This window comes from Cydia fagiglandana, chromosome 17, assembly GCF_963556715.1.
Source record: "Cydia fagiglandana chromosome 17, ilCydFagi1.1, whole genome shotgun sequence".
NCBI classification, from domain to species: domain Eukaryota; kingdom Metazoa; phylum Arthropoda; class Insecta; order Lepidoptera; family Tortricidae; genus Cydia; species Cydia fagiglandana.
Window position 1 is genome coordinate 9,282,266 of NC_085948.1, and position 21,203 is coordinate 9,303,468.

The 21,203-nt window shown below is 38.6% G+C and overlaps 2 protein-coding genes across 2 annotated transcripts; one reads left to right on the forward strand and one right to left on the reverse strand.

Annotated features, from left to right (window-relative positions):
• The first annotated feature begins 1,319 nt into the window (after positions 1 to 1,319).
• Positions 1,320 to 8,073, forward strand: LOC134672380 (basic juvenile hormone-suppressible protein 2-like). Its single transcript, XM_063530240.1, has 5 exons — positions 1,320 to 1,460; positions 5,365 to 5,468; positions 5,617 to 6,423; positions 6,510 to 6,658; positions 7,005 to 8,073. Exons 1-5 carry the CDS (start codon positions 1,346 to 1,348, stop codon positions 7,843 to 7,845), a joined length of 2,016 nt encoding a protein of 671 aa, XP_063386310.1. The 5' UTR covers positions 1,320 to 1,345; the 3' UTR covers positions 7,846 to 8,073.
• A 5,775-nt stretch (positions 8,074 to 13,848) lies between these two features.
• Positions 13,849 to 17,432, reverse strand: LOC134672379 (acidic juvenile hormone-suppressible protein 1-like). The gene is made up of 8 exons (XM_063530239.1): positions 17,322 to 17,432; positions 16,838 to 16,971; positions 15,793 to 16,614; positions 15,537 to 15,706; positions 15,196 to 15,449; positions 14,896 to 15,108; positions 14,631 to 14,813; positions 13,849 to 14,430 (listed from the first exon to the last, which is right to left on the reverse strand). The coding sequence occupies exons 1-8, from the start codon at positions 17,407 to 17,409 to the stop codon at positions 14,156 to 14,158; spliced, it is 2,139 nt and encodes a 712-aa protein (XP_063386309.1). The 5' UTR covers positions 17,410 to 17,432; the 3' UTR covers positions 13,849 to 14,155.
• Between the last annotated feature and the right edge of the window lie 3,771 nt (positions 17,433 to 21,203).

Sequence of the window (21,203 nt, forward strand, 5' to 3'; positions counted from 1 at the left end):
TTTAACATAAACATACACATTTATATTTATATTTTTCCTAACTTTAAGTAGCGAATAATTAATGAATCTTTAAAGTACCTAACCAACATTCATATAAGATGGCGCACAAGATAATACTACCAGACATATGGATTACACTTAAAGGAAACTTTTTACACGTTGCAGTCATATTTAAAAGCCAAGAATTAGGCTCCAATCTAAAGCACTAATAATATGCACATTTATAGACCATTTTTCTATATTAGTTCAAATATAAATCCTCTTTAAATAATATTATTGTGCACTAATTTCTACAATATAATCTGCTTTGCTTGACGTATTTCCGGTTTGTAGGCTCCCATTCATTCATCGCAATTTAAGTATAAATTTAGCATTCAACTGCCAGTTCAGGTGTTATATTGGTTATGTAAGTGCCTATTCTAAAACCCACTCCCCACGTGATTGGTGTTTGAAAGTGAGGAATTGTCCCTTGTTTGACTAAAATTAGCCATCTTCCCACCGCTACAATTGGTCAATTTTCCAATTGCATTTAGCTTCCTGAGATGCGCGTACAGTTGGGTGCGTGAATGATTCTTTTGTATTCTCACCTGTCCTGTATATCCCACAAGATTGTAAAAATAGATTGGGAAATATGTGAATTCCTTCTGCTAGAATCATCGTTGTATCTAATTAAGCATCTCTTATAATAATTTTTCGGGTTAGGATTCCACATGTAGGTATTTCTTAAACGTATATTTGCTATAAATTACAAAATGATATGTTGAAAAAACAATATACATATAATGGTTTGTATACTTGCCAATTTTTTAAACACGAAATGTATTCTAGCAGTTTGGATATTGAATTAAGTATATCGCCACTATGGTTGCAACGCGTCCATAAACTTCGTACAAAGTTGGCTAGGCACTTTTCGAAACAAATTCTAGCATCAGTCCTATAGTATTTTTCAAATTCGATAGGTACACTGACAGATGTCATCTCAATACAATTTTGCAATAAATTATAAATGGAGATGACACCTGTCACTCTACTCATCGAGTTTGAAAAATACTTTACCTAAGGAAAATAAGTAGGCTGGCTAGCTTACAAATTGTTTTGACGAGACGCCAGTGGATGATTACTTTGAATCACACAATAAACACATTACATTCATTTGTATTCCATATTATTTATATATACTGACAGACTTATACTTGACAGGTTACATAACAAACTTTTCACGTGGACTGTACAAAATTATGGCTATTAAAATGACCGCAAGCATCTCAATTGGATCAGCAGAAAGAGTTACGTGGTTCCAGCTACATATAGTCCCTGTCTCTATCGAAATGCTTAGTTGGGCTCAATGGTCCGCCGTGAATTCAATCAAAGAGGGAAAATGTTTCTCTGGATTCTATTTCTTGTGACTACCACTGCATCTGCTCCGGCGGAAGAGTATCGAGCTATAGTCAACGAAGGAGGTATGCTATAATAGAATATAAATTTCTATACTACTACTATAACTTTCTTAAATTAGCTTATAAGAGTGTTCCACTGCTAGGGAAAAGCCTCTCTTATTTCTATTTTATTATAAAAATAGGAGGATCCACCGCAGGGGCAGCGTTGCAGCAGTGGGAAATGGGCAAATCAAGGTCAATCTCCTTGATAAAATAAGTGACAAATTGAACATTATAATGAAGACAGAAATGCAGCAAGACGTTACCATTGAGAAATGCATGTTATCAAAGTAATTCACACCTGTCGTGATAGTCTCATAGAACGCTGCAACAGCAACCCGCAGTCGTAATTCCAAGTAAATTTGCATAGACTCATGCAGTCAAGTTTTCGGTATTTATTTACTGTAATTCTAAACTTTATTAAATTAAAACAGATATTAAATAACAAAATAAATTAATCAAAGATCTAGCCCTAAATTAGCCTGAGGCATTGTTCCCAGGATGCTGGCCGCGTTCCCCCTCTGCACAGCGAGGCTGAGTTTTTGTGCAAAAAAAGGGGCAGCTCGTAGGTCGCCAGACACCCAGACCAGTTTGGTAGAAATTTCTTTGACTAGTTTTTTGGTGTCTGACGACCAAGGACCGAGAGTTTCAATTGCAAGTGCCGCAAATACGTAATTCGGTTGCAAAAATGCGTATTTGCGACACTTGGTAATTTGGGCGTCGTCTGCTGCCGTCCCCGGCCTCCTGGCAGAGCCCAGGACGTGGGATGGGGCCAATGTATCAACACATGTTACATCCCACGCCAAGGGCCGCCCCAGGAACCAAGGTACGAGCGAGCAGCCGTCGGGCCTTTTGCCATCCGCCGCAGATAGACCTACTGGCTCCAGGGTTGCTGGTATGGAAGCGGTACCGAGTGCTCTGCGGATTAGGTCGTTTAGGGCTGTGTGTCTATAAAATCGGCCGGCGCTTGATTGACAGTGGAGTCCGTGGTGCCCATAAGCGTCAACATGGCTTCCACAGCGGGAGCAAGCGTGTGGCTCGCAGGCTTTCAAACCAAGCCTGAGGCATACGGCTACGCGCAGTGACGCCGGGTCTAAAAGGGAACCAATGTTCCGCGACGGCAAGGCGCGCAGCCAATGCCCTGACTCGGGTTCCGATACTGCGAGCAGTCTAGCACGGTCGCGGGGGTTCAAATTATTGTCCAAAAGGGATTTATGGGTTGTTTTTATTTTTATGAGGTCCCAGGATGCTTGGCTGGCTTTTTCGGTAGGTGGGCTCTCGCCGGGATTTTCAGCACTCCAAGTTGACTCTGCATCTGCCAAGCTCGCCACTACCACACCCGTGGGATTGGTGACATTAAGAATGCCACAGATGAGATGAGCGACGCTGTGGACAGATGAGAGAAAAGCGGGGAGAGCCAGATCGCCCGCAGAGCGGATACCCAGGCCACCATAATTAATAGGCAAAGTAGCCTGGGAGCAGCTTTGAGGGCTGAAAGAGACATTTAGAATTTTACAAACCGATTTTTTTTATATGTTGTCAATGGATGACGTGAGATGCGAGAATTTCCAAACAGGACTGCAACGTAAAATGTATAAGAATTTTGGAGAAAATAAGCACAGGCGTAAGATGTAAATAGCCATATGGGCGTTAATTTTGTATAATAAATCTGAACAGTTGTGAAAGTTGTCTAATTTTGAATTTATTGCTATAGGGATAGCGTCTTCGAAAATAGGGGCACCAAGTAATACGAGGGAGTCTCGTGTAACGAACGTGAAATTGGGTGCGACAGAGTTGAGACTTAGGGTCAAAGCAGCCCGGGCACTAGCTGAAAGCTTGTCTGAGATAAAAACCTCACACTTATTGAAGTTAAGTGTGAGGCCAATCTCAGCGAACTGCCTTGAGATTATATTTAGGTCGTTTAATACAGAAGAAGCCGTCCCTGCAAGTGTCCCGTCATCCAAATACCATACATTTAGTTCAGATTTTATCTGAGTGATGATCGGGTGAATTGCGAGGCTAAAGATGACGGGCCCGAGCGGATCTCCCTGCTGACACCCGATACATGAGGCAATTTCTTTTTCACCAAACATTAATTTAGATGGATTACCGTAGCATTGTTTTAGGTATTCAAAAATTTCCGGAATTTCTTTTTGAATTTCGTCTAAAAGAGTGCTTCGGTCGATAGAATTAAAAGCGTTTCTAACATCAACTTTTACCATAATTTCGAAAATTGAGTTTTCCAGGAAAGTTCGTGTGGCGTGCACTGCGGCTTCACAACCGCCTCTGACACCGAAACCAAGTTGTTTGGGCTTGAATTTGTCTGTTAGGCGGTCGTGAAACTGGCGGCAACACAATTTGGAGGCTAGTCGCCGTAGAGTGCTTCCCACCGCTATCGGACGAATGCCGCCGTCTTTTTTTCTTAAGGCTATCAGGTTAGCGCCGTATAAGATGGGAGTGATTTCGCTGCAGATTTTGCCTGCAAGCATTAGGTTTATTAATGCGGTCAGCTCTTTGAGGAGGGTTTCTCCGGCATCTCCCATTAGCGGGCTGGTCAGGTCCTTGAGGTGCTGCGGGGTTATGCCGTCAAGGCCACCGGCCGAACCATTGGGGAAAGAGCTGATCGCATGTAAAGTTGCACGATCCGTAACTTGCAATGGTTGCGGAGAGATTTGAGGCTGCACGGGAAATTGTACTGGTGTTGTTGAAATCGGATGCTTTTCTTTGAGAGAGGAGAACACTTCGTCGGAACGGGTGGCCAATGTGTCATTAGAAAATAGAAGTTTTGTGGCTCCTCTTATGTTACCGTCGGAAACCTTATTTTCTATTGTCTTAATTTTATAGTTTATGTGGGTATTGCAAATATTTAAGATTGAAGATTCCGCGGAATCTACGGGAAAGTCAGGGTGGAGTATATTATCTTTGATAATAGCTGATAAAGTGCGATTGGATTGGTCTTTAGGGATATGAATATTTTTGTAAGTGAAAGTTAGTAAGGCTTCCCATGCGGGTACATTATTATTAGACACCACCTTGGCCACGCATTCCGTGAGGCTCCGCGCTACAGCAACCCTAGCGCCTTTAGGTATACGTTTAGCTAGTTTAGTGTGAGCTTTTAGTACTGCTAGCCGAGAACATAAATCTGCAGAGGGAGTCGCAGTGTTGGGAACAGAGGCCCCAGAAATGTCGACATGGGAGGAGTCGGTCGGGGGTAGGTCTATCCGAGGAACATGTTTCTTGGATAGATGGATCTTGAGTCCGTGGGCACCCTTGTAGGGTTTTTGGTCTTGACATATAGGGCATTCCGTGAGCTGGGTCGAGGCAGAATACATTACCACAAAACGGTAAACATCACAAAATTATAGGCACGTAAGTTGAAAATATAGGTAAATGTTGACATTTTGACACAATAATATCCTTTGTTTATAATAGATATCAGTCACTGAGTTGTCACTTTCCAGGGATATTTTTCGGGCGGAACGATTTGGTGTTATTATTCGTAGCAGAAAGACACTAAAAGCATGGCAAAACTTCTTTCACTTGCCGTTTTTCCCGTGCAGATGGTATTTACATCAATACAATTCGTAATAAATTTGAATTGAAAATATTATATTTTGCTTGTACCTACAGTTGACGGGACGTTTTTTTTTTTTTTTTTACTATACGATTCTAAACTGTACGATTATTAAACTAACAACCACGTTTATATACAATAATATATTTTTTTAATACAAAATGAGCAAAAAAATTATCTATCACCTGAAATGTTTGTTGACAAGTTATTGACATCAGTTAAATTAAATGACACTAACTTATTTTGTATTATGTGTAGTAGGTACACTAGGTACAAGTAGGACAGACTAGCTAAAACTCCTTTGTTTCTACAGAAACAATTCGATATCCAAATAAAGACAATGTCCATTTACAGAATTCGCTGATGACGCTTCAGTTATGAAGATCGTTCCTTCGGGCTTTTCGCCTCAGAAGAATGATTATTTTATCAAACCTGCATTGGCTGAAGTTGTAAATAAGGTGAGTTTTATAATTAATGTTTTGACATTCAGATCGATGATATATGTACAAATTGAGCCGGTTTGATTGCCCTTTAAAAATGTAGATAAAAAGTTATGTACAATTTTTATGTTTTACATATAATATTATTATTCCATCTCATTTACAGGATAAATTAAGCTACAAGCGTATGCTCGAGATTTTAAAAAAAGGTCATACCAAACTTGGATTGACCTTCAATATTTATGATGATAATATGAGAGAGGCTACTATTGCATTGTATCGCCTATTGCTGGATGTAGATGATGACAAGTTTGACGACATTGAACGGTGGGCCAGAGTTAACATCAATAAAGACATGTTTGACTACGCTTGGCGATTAGCATCTCTCTACGGCAACAAATTTAAGAAAGAAGAAATGCTGCCTCCATTTATTAAGAAACCTAACCATTTTGTTAACAGTGAAGCAATGTGGAAAGCAATGCATTTAAAACTAGGCAATGGCATATTTAACGAGGAAGATGCCAAACTTAACCAATACTACAGAACTGATGATGTAGTATCGATTAATACTAACTATTCCGGTTGGAACTTGCCGCAAAATGGTTGTGATCGAGAAATAAACTATTTCAAGGAAGATATTGCTCTTAATAGCTATTATTACGGAGTGCATTTATTGCATCCGTTTTGGATGAGCAACGATGAGTTAGATTTGCTTAACCCACGCCATGCTGAACATTATTATTTTACACACAAACAACTCATGGCACGTTACCAACTTGAAAAGGAGCACCTTAACAAGGATTATAATGAAACCTGCGATATAAACTTAAATAGTTACAATTCCTACCTCATACATGACTATGGTCTACCATTCCCAATTAAATCATCTATTAAGGAATGGAATGAGGGAAGAGCTCGCCTGAAGTCGATTGACATTGCGATAAGAGAATGCATTTCTCGAGGACTATTAGTGGTAGGTTTTTTACGTACTCATACACATTATGTCGTTATACAGAAAACCTTGAAAAATAGTTCTAATGCAAAACTTTATCTTTACAGGATAGTAATGGTACAACGGTTCCTATGGCGGGAGAGTACAACATAGATCTACTATCCAAACTAGTTCGTGCTAACCTAGATAGCCTCAAATCTGTAAAGATCATCAGATCGATTTATGGCTATGGCGGCAATGGATACCCCATCGACTGGTAAGTTTTGACATAAATAATATAATTTTGTGCTAGATTAATTTTATTTAATTATTATTCCCAGAAACATACTATTGCTCTTTAGTGGTTTTATGGAAACGAATCTTATTAATTAAAATGCCTAATAGTCATAATATTTTCGATTCAGATTCACGAACTTTAGTGTGCTGCTGCCCAGTTCAATCAATAATGAAACTTTCTACATCATAAGTACATATACCTACTTAATTTTAGCAAATGTTACTTTGATTAAATAGGTGTTTCACTAGCACAACCGGCTTCTCTTTCAAATATTCCGACAGTATACTTATCTTAATAGAATGGTTAACTTATATTTCATTTTCAGGTATAACCCAGCCCCTTCAGTGATGCACTTCCCGCACACCTCACTGAGAGACCACACGTACTGGCATCTTATTAAAAGCATGTTGGAATATTTTACGGAATACAGAAAAACTTTAGACATTTTCGACTTAGCTCAATACCAGAACAAAAACTTAGCTATAATTGATAATCATTTCACAAACATCACAACATACTTCGATTACTACAAATTTAGTTTAAATAAGGGATTAGGAGGTGGCAATTTACAATCACCCTTAGTAATTACAGCGAGGCAAAGGAGATTGAATCATTTGCCATTCATGCTCAACTTTACACTTGACGCAACAACCGAATCGGAGGTTATTGTACGGCTTTTCCTCGGCCCTCTGTGTAGCGCTAAAGATTGCTGGCAAATTTATGAAAGATTTTTTGAACTAGACGCTTATAAAACACAAGTTAAACAAGGACTCAATACTTTAAGTTGGTCGTCTGACTCGTCTGACAGATTTTCCTCTGATGAATATTATATTATGGAAGCATCAGAACAGAAAACTAATAAGTTTAACCTATTCAAATTCCCTAAAAATCTTGTAATACCTAAAGGATTAGAAGAAGGTCTCAATTTAACTCTTTTCGTTATGGTAACACAAACAGAAAAGTCTTCGTTTGATGAAGTGCCTATTAGCAATTATTATAACCAAGTTTTAAATGAAGTTGATAAGAAGCCGTTAGGATTCCCGTTCCATAGACAACTAACAGTCCAAGATGAATGTTTTGAAAACTGTAAATTTTATAATATATCGATTTATCACAAAGCCCGTCCAGTTGATTCTAGTGGTTACTTTTCATCAAATTTATATTAAATACTACATAGCTTTTAACAATATGTTGGACGAAATTAGTAACAGAAAATAAAATTTTGGGAATCGAGTTCTGAAAATATGACACAATTTTACCTGTTGCCATTAGGTATTTGTTTATATTTTGGAGATCCAACAGCTATCAGCTATAAGTAGTACGTAAATCCCAACCCGTAAATAGATTAGGTTTTTTGTAATTATTAAGTATCAAAATAAATATTTTTATACTAAGTATTAGTTTTATTTTGACTGTAGTACTTACGATAGATTATATATAACTAAACTTTAATTTAAGAAACATTATGAACAAAATATTTAACAATAATACATTATTTATTTAAAATAAAACTTATTTGTATGTGATTAGCTCGTAATAACATTAGGCCTTCCTAGTCGCCTTCCTTTGTTCACTAAACCACTTTATTACCACTGTTGGATTGATTGATCTATAATCATCATCTACATCTTCTCGGAGCACCCATCTTCAATGAAGCCATCCCTCCTCTTCTGAGTAAATCTATTTCAAAATTTAGTGACTATTCGGACCGCCTTCTCAAAATTAGCAGTCATTCTGCACTGTTTATTCTAAAATTTTGTTTACTCATTCCAAAATTCACCTACCTGCTCCGCTGTTGTCCTATCTGGAAATACCCCCATCTACTCCGACCTCTTGACCTACTTTTAAAATCCCAAATTGAATCAATTTTGAACATCCGATTTAACGAGCAGGCATGGACTCAAGCCACCTTACCGATAAGGTATGGTGGCTTGGGTACCCGTAAAATCTCAAGTGTTGCTTTGCCGGCATTCTTGGCCTCAATTCATAGCACCTCCGATCTCGCAGGTAATATTCTCAAAGCCTCTCCGGCTACAAACTGCGAGATCGCGTGCCTGGTTGAGGCCTCGAATGCTTGGCTAGCTGGACCAAATCAAAATTTTCCGTCTCGACCGAAAATACAAAGGGCCTGGGATGATATAGCATCAGTAAATACTTTAAACACACTTCTGGACACCGTGACAGGCAGGGACCGAGCGAGGCTTCTGGCCTCATCTAGGCCAGAATCAGGTCAGTGGCTTCACGCGTATCCCTCGCCTAACACCGGCACCTTTATAGACCCAGAGACGCTTCGCGTAGCCGCTGGTCTCCGGCTAGGTGTTGCTGTCTGTGCTGACCACAACTGTGCTTCATGTGGCGCTGAAGTGGATAGCCTCGGCCACCACGGGCTCGCCTGCTCTTCGGGTGCCGGCCGCCTGTCTCGCCATTCCGCCCTCAATGACATCCTGAGAAGGGCGCTCGTCAGTGCCGGCGTTCCCGCCGCTCTGGAGCCCCAAATAGTGCGGAACGACGGTAAGCGCCCTGACGGGATGTCACTGATTCCCTGGAAGATGGGTCGTGCGTTGGTATGGGACGCCACTTGCGCTGACACGCTAGCGGCGTCCTACGTCCCATCGACCAGCAGGCGTGCTGGCGCGGCGGCGGACACCCGGGAGCGTCTAAAGATAGCCAAGTACAGCTGTCTCGGCGCCCAATACGAATTCGTTGCATTTGGCGTCGAGACACTTGGTTCGTGGGGCAGAGGCGCACATATGCTCCTTAAGGAGCTTGGGAAAAGGTTGAGGGAGGCAACGGGTGACCCCCGCGCGGGCAGCTTTCTCGCACAGCGAATTGCCATCGCAATCCAGCGCGGGAACGCTGCCTGCGTGTTGGGCACCCTCCCGAGGGCACCAAATTTTGATAGGTATTTTTAATTTTTAGTTTTAATTATTTTAATTGTAGTTAGTTTTAGTTTTATATTCCTATTTATGTCTTTTAGTAATTTATGTAATTTAATATTTCTTATAATGTTGTACATACATTATATTCATGTCAAATTGCAGTTTCTAGCACTAACGATCACGTAGCAAAGCCTCGGACATAACATATATACGGGCATGGCGAAACTACAGGGTACTAAGTATAGGGGTTCCTACTCGTAGTTGACTACGTAACCCTAAAAACTATTGTATTAGAGTAAAAGATGATGTTCATGATAATTTGATAAATCAGCATGTTCACCGTTATCGTTCATGTTTGTGCAACAAAAATCTTGCTAATTAGAATTCATTCTTAATAGAATCACATTATGTTCCATTTACCTAATTTATGTTAATCTTTAATATTTCATTGTGTACAAAAAAATCTGCCACTTAGGATTCTCAGTAAGTACAATACTACACATATGCTTACCTACTAAATTTACCTAGGTTATTTATTTACTTAGTACTTACCTATAAGTATGAGTATTATGTATAAACAGTCGGTTGTAACATATATCTATTTATAGATATTACATATGTAGGTAGGTAGGTACTACATATTTTCCCATTTGAATACTTACTTTTCAATATAAAAACTTTTATAACATCATATTCTAAACTGGGATATCGCCTATAAATTAATGTTGAATGTGCCTAGATTTTTTTTAACTACAGTACCTGTACAGATTTGACCAAATGACCATTTTAGTAATCTGAAAGTAAGTTCAGGGCCATGTTGTTTATTCTTACTTTAATAAGACAATCATATCATTGGAAGTTTTATATAGGTGCGGTACTTAACTTTTGACTTCTGTTCAGAACACAGGCAGTATCAATAGTAGCGCATGAAACAACGTATCAAAACAAAAGCATCTGCCACTGCCACCCTGGAAATACTGGAATGCTTTTCCAAATAGAGTCATCATCATTTCATTGTATCTTATACCTTAATATGTACATCAATGTACATACATACCTTAGATAGAGACCTACGCTTTATTTCTGCTATATTTGTTGATATCTTGATACTTTGTGTAGTTTTTAATAGTTCGTTAGTACAATGTCATATGAATAATTTTAGGTTAATATGCGGAGATAATTTAAAAACGAATAATAATGGCAATCTCTTGTTTTCTGGCGATTACAAAATAGCTTGTGTTCTTATAAGAACAAGTTTTCTAATATAATATTGCTAGCGCCCTCTATGAGCGAGTAGCGGCTAAATGTTATGAGATAAGTAGGGACTGGACGAATACCGTGCGCCGTTCTGGCAAAGACGCGTGTAGCGCCATCTATACTAATTTTTGTAAAGCCCATTTTAGTAAATAAGTGCCCTAAGAGATGGCATCCAGTGACAAAATAGCTGAAACATTTTCATACAAGAGTAAAGGTAACATTCCATTTCTGACCGCAGCTGCACTAGTGCTCCGACATATCGATGTTATTGTCAATTTCCATAGTAAAATGAATGACCGTAACCTCGCAACAGTAGTGCAGCTGTCGTTGGAAATGGATTGTCACCTTTATAATGGTAGGTAGGTAGGTAGGTACAAAAAGTGCCTATGTTTTTATTTTACTAATTATTTAATTTACAAGTGCCACTACATACTAGGCATACTATCGCACAAGTTAAATTCATAAAATTTATTTAAAAAGTTTTTTTTTAATTTTTATATCTTTATCTTTCCACTCTTCCTCCCTCCTCATTAAGGCTCTTTTTGAGTTTTTATTTTATTTTTAAACTATACTACCGCTTGTGTGAATTTACTAATAAGATAATTATAATAAGATATGTATTACTAGCTGTTGCCCGCGACTTCGTCCGCGTGGAATCTTATCTTCAACATTTTACATCTTTAGTACCTATAATTTTCATATCCAAGCAATGTTGAAATTAAGTACTTTTCTTTTTTAGCGAGTTGTATGAAGTTTTAAGTCAAGTGGATTTTGATGTTGGTTGCTGAAATTACTTTTCTTGTATTCTCATAATAGGCACCTATGCCCTTATACAAAGATTCAAGTTCCGCATTCCGCACTCACAAAATATCTGATCTCCATACAAACCTTCAACCCCTTTCTCACCACCTTGGGGGATGATTTTCAAAAATGCTTGAATTAGTTTTCATGTTTTTTTATTTATTACCTTTTTTTTCCAAAAAGTTAAAGTTCCTAGCTTAAAATTAAATTTACACCCCAAGACGAATTTTCATCCCCTTTTTAGCCCCCTTAGAGATTGAATTTCCAAAACCGTTGCAATTTCTTTTTTTTGTAATCGGCTATTATGTCTTTCTAAGAAGTTTCAAAGCATTTGTAATGGATTCAAACTTGGAACCCCATTTTAACCCTGTTAGGGGATGAATTTTACAAATCGCTGAAATCACTTTTATTGTCTTCTAATAATATACCCAAATACAAAGATTCAAGTCCCGCGCTCGAAAAATTTTATGATATCCATACAAACTTTCAACCCCTTTTTCACCACCTTGGGGGATGAATTTTCTAAAACGCTGAAATTAGTTTTCTTGTATTTGAATTTGATACTTTTTTACAAAGTTTCAAGTTCCTAACTTAAAATAAAATTTGCACCCGAAGACGAACTTTCATCCCCTTTTTAACCCCCTTAGGGGTTAAATTTCCAAAAACGTTGCAATCACTTTTTTTGTAATCGGCTATTATGCCTTTCTACGAAGTTTCAAAGCATTTAGTAATGGATTAAAATTTTCAACCCCTTTTTAACCCTGTTAGGGGATGAATTTTACAAAACGCTGTAATTACTTTTCCTGTCTTCTAATAATATCCCTAAATACAAAGATTCATGTCCACCACTTGAAATTTTTTTTGATATCCATACAAATTTTCAACCCCTTTTTCACCACCTTAGGGGATGAATTTTCAAAAACGCTGAAATTAGTTTTCTTGTATTTTAATAATATATCTTTTTACGAAGTTTCAAATTCCTAGCTTAAAAGAAAACTTTAACCCCATACAAACTTTCATCCCCTTTTTAACCCCCTTAGGGGTTGAATTTCTCAAAATCGCTTCTTATCTCTTGTACACTTTATAAATGCAATCTGGTGTGCAAATTTCAACTTTCTGGCTTTTGTAGTTTCGGCTCTGCGTTGATGAATCAGTCAGTCAGTCAGTCAGTCAGTCAGTCAGGACACTTGCATTTATATATATAGATTATAATTACGTAGGTACTCATTTTGTACAACATGGGTCTTGTAATGGTCACGCGAATCACTGAAACGATTAGTTAATGAAGTACAATTTTATTTACACAGAAAATTTACAAGAATATAGGTGTTGGTTTTATGAGGATGTTTTTCAGACTGACATGGCAACGTATTCAACTTTTTACAATGACAAAGTTCTAGAATGAAATAAATAATATTCAAAATATAAACCTAAAGGAACCTCTTTACAGTAGTTAGAGCAGAATACGTCACAAGTCTGTTAGTTCTTGAATAAATCATATTAGAAAAATCTGAAATTAGGATGAATAGTCCACAAATCCTCATTAGCTTGGAAAAACAGAAATGATGGCAAAGTTATTAAAGTGATTAATTTACAAAAAGTAATACCTACTATCTTTCTGAATTTATATTACCCAGCCTTACTACTATTTCATCCAAGTAACCTCCCCGTTCAATATTGTTCTGTATTAGTATATCTAAATAATATATGGTACTTTGCCGTATAATACTTACATTTAAACAAAAATAAACGAAGATGAACAGTTTTTTTTTCGCTTTTTCTTTTGTTGCATTTGTAAATCTAACTAACCGCGATTGGTAGCTATAAAGGTGGGTGCGATGTTTCTTATTATCTGTTCTAGCAAAGATTAGTGTAGGTATATCGACGGACAATTTGTAAAAAAACATTAGTTGTCAGATAGGTACCTACATATTTCTATAGGTATCTGAATTATCGTCATTATAATAAGAGAAAAAACGTAGTATTCATTTGTTTATTTAATGGTTTAAACATAAATGCAATATGAATTATATGAGAGATCGTGAAGCTAATATATATTATTATAACAAAAATTACTATTCAAAATATCGGCATGGTGGGTTATTGTAAACATACTATAAAGATATTGGCAATTATATACTAAGCATTATATAACAAAATAACTAACTAAGAATATTCCTCAGATTGGTAACTATTTATTGCTTTAACAGCCAACAGGCATTTATTAACAAAAATAAATATAACATAAATATATATTGACTCGTATAATTCATCTATATTCATACTATTACATATACAAGCAACGGTTTCTACATAAATAAACACAAAAGAAGTAACAAATAAATATTATACATACATATATAACACAACACGCGCGCACAAACTATTTACATCAGATTAGTGACATTCCCTACTCAACAATACAATAGGTATGTTTCTTGACTATAATCACTAAAGACTAAATTGTAATAGTCACAGTCAATAAATCCGATGTAACGTTGAGTATCAAAGTTTAAATCCATAGTAATATAGGTAACGTTTAGTTAGCAGTGTCGGTGTGAGGCACGTAAACCTCGGGGGTGGGCTTATGGTGGATCATGACATCCTCCAACATGATGTTGTGCAGATTCTCGATCTGCCACAGGTGCAGAGGACGGTCGACGGGGAAGCCGAAGGGCTCATCGCTCATGCGGCGAGCTCCGCTGCCGTAGCCAGGAGACACCACGTGGTCGAAACCAGTACCCTGCTGTACCTTGGGCGCGCGGTACTCAGAGATGTAAGTCAGCAGAACGAAGGGCATACCACCGACGCGACCTGGAAAATAACATAGTTTAGTTACACCTTCCTAAGAATCAGTAATAAGGATAAAATATATATCGCAAATATTATGATGCTTACTTCAATAGGATTTTATCCCACTTAGGAAAGGATTGTTAAGATAATAAGATGGTTTACTATAAGTGTAATTATGTGTATAAGTACTTATTTTTAAATTTGATTCAGCATAAACATACCCTTAGGAAGCAGCAGTCGCTCAGGGAATCCTTCAATCTTCTGAGCCTGGCTCAAGACAAATTGACCCTTGCCGTGCAGGGCGTTCTCAGCCTTCTCGTAGACCTCATGAGCGCTGGTCCAGTCGTCAATGGTCCATATGTTCTGGATGGAATCGCGCTTGATAACGTGCTCACCAACGGGCACTGTAAAAATAAATGTATGCATGAATATCTCAAATGCTAAGGGAGCTAAGTATTGATGCATTATATTCTACATTTTACTCACAGTCGTAAGTGAACTGGTCCATTTGGAAGAAGTTTTCGGTGTTGAGGTGAAGAGGGATTTCGTAGCCGTGGCTGTCGTATTTGGGAGCCAAGAAGAATTTGACGAGAACGGTCTTGGCGACTTCACTCTTGACGTGCACGCGGATCTGGAAGACCTTGTGGTTCAGGCGAGGGACCTGGACGACCACACTGACGTCATCAACGACCACCTTCCCTGTAATTTAAATTTTGAGTTAGTGAGCATTATATAGATGGAAGGAGCAGGACTAGATCAAACGTAGTTTGTTTTATTCCAACGTACTTTCAAAATCGTTCATGTGCAGGTGGTTGGTAACGTTCACGTAGGTGTTCTCGAAGTAGGTGACCAACTTGTCAGTCTCAACCTTCTGGATAGCAACAGCGGGTAAAGCAAGTTCTTCAGGCTTGTAGGGAGGCAGCTGCTGGTGCCACAGGTTGAAGAGATTCAACACACGCTTCCAGATCATGTAGAGAGCGGGGTCGCGAAGAGCGGTCTGGGAGAGCTCCAGAGCGGAAGGCAGGACCAGGGGCACGGTACTGGAAAATAAAAGAATACATAAAATCCTCATATATAGGTAGGCACTAAGTACCAAGTAGTAAAAAAAACAATTATTAAATATTTACGTCTGGTGGTAAGCGTGCTCGTGAACAATAGAGTTTCCGAGGAGTTCTTTCCAGAGGGTGATGAAGTCCTTGTAGTAACCGGTATTGGGAGAGTCAGCGTTGGCTTCAATCAGGCGTCCGAGAACATCGATGGATTCAGGAGTGCGCAGGCTAACGAGCTCGCCCAAGTTCTGAGAAAGTAATGATATATTTAAGTTTAAAAAATGCAACTTTATAAAATATAAATAATAAAGAACAATTTCCACAAAGTACTTACGTTAATGTAGTATCCAACGTCGATCGCGTCACGAATACGACGCTCGTAGTTATCAATAGCCTTAATTTCATTGATGAAGTCTTGTTGGTAAAGGTGGAAGTGGTTAGGCCTAACCGGGAACGGGATTCCATTGTGGTATAGGAGGCCAGGGGTGTAACCTTCCTCAACAATGCCGTGCAGTTCAAGATCTGGGATCTCACCAAGACCGTTCGACAGCCTCTCCATGTAGTAACGAGACAAGAGCTGCTTGTGCGCGTACCAGAACCATTCACCACGGTAGTCCTTCACCAAGGGGCAGGTTTCGCTTGCGAGCCACTTCGGGTAAGCCACTTGGAGGTTGTAGTACCATGTGTTGAGAGCTATATCGTGAGTCCAGTAGAAGACAGGGGAATCGACAGAGAAGTAAGGCCAGACGGTCAAGTTCCACCTAATCACTACATTGTCGTTCCAGATGTAAGTCATCGGGTAGTGCTCGACTAGGTGCATGCCGTGAGTGTTGATCCTCTGGGCAGTGGTCATAACTTCTCCATTGAGGAAGTAAGATGGGAAGATTTCGTATAGGGGCGGGACGACGAATCCTTGAGTATCGTGGCGGTGTACAATGGCGGTGGTGAGCACGTAGACGTACAGGTTCTCATTAACACGGTCCCTGAGGTACACGGCAGTCTTGTAGAACGTATCGTAGTCCTTAGCAGAGAACAGAACTTGGAAGAGAATCTCAGCCTCGAACTGATGATGTTCGTCAAGAATAGAGAAAGGCACCGCACGTGGCAGTAGACCATACTCCATGAGATCCACGTAAATCTTGACAGCAGTTACATTCTGAAAAGGAGAGGTAATATTTAACACTACTATAATATATAATCATAGTTATCCTTTTAATCGTTTATACTCAAGTAGGTAATTAAGTATATCATATGTCCTAGAGGGTATAGACCACGTTAGTAAGCAGTAGTTGACCCATACCAAAGTATTTTAACCATACTTGGTGAAGGTGAACCGTTTCATTAGTCTTGAGTGAAGTTATGGGTATTTAGTTACTTACGCTGTAGTGCTCAATGTTCTTCTCGATTTCCCAAGTACTGGCAATGGTCTTGAGAGGCTCGTAGTGAAGGGGCTCATGGATATGGTAGAAGAGGGTTGACAGGTCAACCTGACGCTTGAGGGAAGCCGGGTCAGCTAAAACAGATGTTTAATGTTATTATTCAGAGATATACTAGGTACATATACACTTCAGTTGATACAAATATACTTCTTACAAAGTCAATAATTTATTCTTTTATTCTTTCTTAATTTTGCTGAATAATGTTGAAATCACAAATTTATATGCAAGAAATGGGACAGTTTACTGTAAATTGCAAACAAAATGTAATAGCCAAGTAGACAGAATGAGCTTTTAGCATACTGAAAGAAGAATGAGCTTCCGACTGATTCATTTAATTCACGCTTATGCCATTATCATAAAGCAATGCCAAATCATCTCACGAAAAACTGAACAAATCGCTGATGTGAGAATAGTGGTGACTTACCAGGTTTCTGGGGCCAGATCTTCTTGAGGGGGTCGCAAGACCCGCCAGCCACTAGGAGCGCCAAAGTACACAACACGAGACGAGCCATGTTTGCCAGTGCCGAAATGACCACCAGCACCCCCTTTTATACTGCCACGGGACTGATAACGGAGAAACGAAATGAATGCATTTTGTTATCAGATATGTTGATTCATATATGGTTATCATAGGTCAGGTACCGGTAATGTCACCTTGACAAACACTATGAATTACACTTTAGAACCGCGTGTTTCAGCGACAATACAAAAAATAATATTTAAACTATGGTAGACAACAGGCGGTCTTATCGCTAAAGAGCGATTTCTTCCAGACAACCTTAGCGACATTGTTATCTGTAGATAAATATTGATTCAATCAAATCAATGTGCAATCTGTTAAAGGAGCTAGTAGGTATTCAGTACAAAAATATAATTGGAACACCCTTATAAGGGCCGATCGCCGAAACAAACCGAATGCAACCTATCTACTTCTTGTTTTTGACAAAGCGGCACCAACTTGCACACGGTGCAGATGAAACACAGTCCGTCTGTGATTAACCTAAAATGGAGGCCTAGCGAAGATGACAATCGTCAAATGGAAAAAAAAGTTTAGAAATTTTAGAATAATGTTTTCCAATATTCGATTGTCATCTTTGCAAGGCCCCTTGAATATTATGTGCATCGCACTCTTACATAATACAGAATTGAGATGCGCTTCAAACACGATCTGATATCAATAGGCCATTTAGTGACTATCCCTGACCAAGCGATCTCGAAGTGCGAGCGAGGCGAAGCGTCTCTGTTTCAGCTTATGCTTCAATTATTTCACATGTCTATTCTGTCCGGCTATTTCACAGATCGCTTTCTCAACATTCCCGTGAAAGGACCCCGTACCTAAAGTATGGAAAATGTGGTTTCAGCTAACTATCTTGAGATTTTGATATGTTATAGATTACAGAGTCCTGAACAAAAGTCTTTAGGGGTGCTACCACTGTTTCCGAGTCCCTTTCAGAGTTTCGACTGATTATGAACTAGATAACAAACGACACCTTAAGGACTACGAGTTTGCGGCGCTCGCGGTAGAGACACGTACTGGGCCCTTGGTCAGCCGACATGCAGGCCTTTGTGAGGGCCCCTGTCGGGGCGGCTGATTGATGCCACAGGGGACCCCAGAGCTGGCGCATATTTCTCGCAAAGAATCGCCCTGGCGGTTCAGCGAGGAAACGCCGCCAGCGTCATGGGTACCATGCCACAGGCGGACCTGCTAGAGGGGATATTCTTTTTATAGTTAGGTTTTTATTTTATAGGTAAGTTTCTTTTATTTTAGTTATATTTTAATTTGATAACAAAGTAGTGTATTAATTACAATATGTTCACTTAATCAAAAAACTTTTAAAAAATAAAGTTGTTTTCGAGACCAACTTATCAAATCGCATGCCTTAAGTGGATATTTACTGACCCCTTGGCCCCCTACGCCCTAAGACGGACAGACGGACTTTACGAAACTATGACAATTCCATTTTTAGGGTTCCGTACCCAAAGGGTAAAACGGGACCCTATTACTAACACTTCGCTGTCCGTCCGTCTGTCACCAGGCTGTATCTCACGAACCGTGATAGCTAGAGAGTTGAAATTTTCACAGATGATGTATTTCTGTTGCCGCTATAACAACAAATACTAAAAACAGAATAAAATAAAGATTTAAATAGGGCTCCCATACAACAAACGTGATTTTTGACCAAAGTTAAGCAACGTCGGGAGGGGTCAGTACTTGGATGGGTGACCGTTTTCTTTTTGCTTTTTTTGTTTTTGTTTTTGCATTATGGTACGGAACCCTTCGTGTGCGAGTCCGACTCGCACTTGCCCGGTTTTTTGCCCTTTCGGCTACGGATCCTTAAAAGTCATCCCTACGGTTTTTGGCATCTTACTTATACTATTGTAACATATAACCGCATAACAAAGCTCCAAAAGAGTCAAGCCAAGCTAATAATTAACTATAGATACGATAAACCTCATTACTAGGTACTCTCTCCCGGATACGCTATCAGATGTTATTTTCGCGTAATTACTGACCGATATGAACTATAAAAACAGTAATATTAGGTAAGTAACTGCACTACAAAAATAAATATGATGTATTATCTTACTGCAAGTGATAAAGATGTACGAAATATTTCCTTTTACCTCTAGCCGCCCAGTGACCTATAAAAAGGTCTATTGTTCCATTCTAATTTGAACTTTGTGTTGACAACATAAAATTTCATTTTGCTTGGCAAGGTTTGACGTATGGGCAGTTAGAGGTTAAAAACAGAACGCATTACGCTCTCAGTTTAAAACGACATTCTGAATATTCTGATGTAAAACTATTATATACCCGCTCTCATTTATTCGCATTATAATTTTAAGAAACAAAAACTAGAGAGAGGCGAAGATTTTCTGTCTCTGTTCGTAGGTATGCGCTTTTCCACCGCGCTCATTCATTCTTCCGTGGCGCTTTTCGCTACAAATGGGAAAACGCGTGGAATCGGTTACGCTCTAGCGCATAACGCGCGCTAGATTGAATATGTTCTTAGAGTGACGTAGTATAACTTTCATAATACGAGTAGCGTCCAGGATTTCGGCCTAGCTTAGGTACGTAGTTCAGTTCGTTAGAACGACTGCGGCACTACCTAGAAATGTCTAAAATACTTTGCACTCGCTTCGTGCCTAAGTTTTTATTCGTACTATTAATTAAAATGTTAATTTCTTTTGCAGGTGTTTTAGCTTATTCCAAAAACAAAATTGCGTTGAAACCACTTTAAAAAATGTTCTTCACCTTGAACTATTCAAAAACCATTCACAATACCACAAACGTTCCCTTATCAAGCCTTATGCCATGAACTGAACGATATTTTTTCATTCTCTAACAATACCTATAGGCATTCAAAGCTAAAACATCAAAGTGCATGAGGGAAAGCAAAGATGCCTGATATAGTCCCGTTGGATTAAAGCCAGCTTACTGAGCAAAGGAAGATATGGGAACTAATACACAGCGTTCGTGGAGGCTTCATCTACACGCCTATGCCATATTTAGGAATGTAAAGTAGGTAGTATGATATCTTTCAGTCCAATTTGAATATTCGTGGGTATTGGATTGATTTTAGAATCAAATTGATGTCATATGACACGTTTTTTTTTGTTTTTTTTTACCTTAAGATTTTTTTTATTAGAAGAAAATGTAGTATTTTATGTACCTATTCTCGTTCTACAAACAATGGTGAATGGGTCCCATAGCGAAGTGTTTTTATGATTCTTTAGTGTATTTAGACTGATGGATAAAAGAACCATATCAGTTTTATATTTCTGTTTATGTCTTTTAGTAATTTATATTAATAAAAAAAAACATATCTCATGGGCATTCAATAATCATCGAAATTTCTTATGGCGGATTGCTATCATTGTTGTATATGTAACTTTTGGGCGGGCGTTATGTAAAATACGATTATGAAATATTGAGTTTACTAGATGAAAACCCGGCTTCGCTCGGGTAAAATAAATAATAGTAATAGGTAATACTCATTATGAATTAAGTAATTATTTACTTTTAGACTTCAAACCTTCATCAAGGCGGTTACAAACCTATCTCATCTCAGAAAACTTTAAATCCGTAACAGTAACTCGAAAAATTTACTATTCCGATATATCTAAAAACAAATATGTAATTAAAAAAATCTCATCTGCTTTTCTGGTAGCAGTTCGGTTCTGTAAGGGTCGCAGTTCTAACCTAACCTAACCCACTTCTGGTTGCAGTTTGGTTCTATAAGGATCACAGTTCTAACCTGACCCACTTTTCTGGTCGCAGATCGGTTCTGTGAAGGCCGCATTT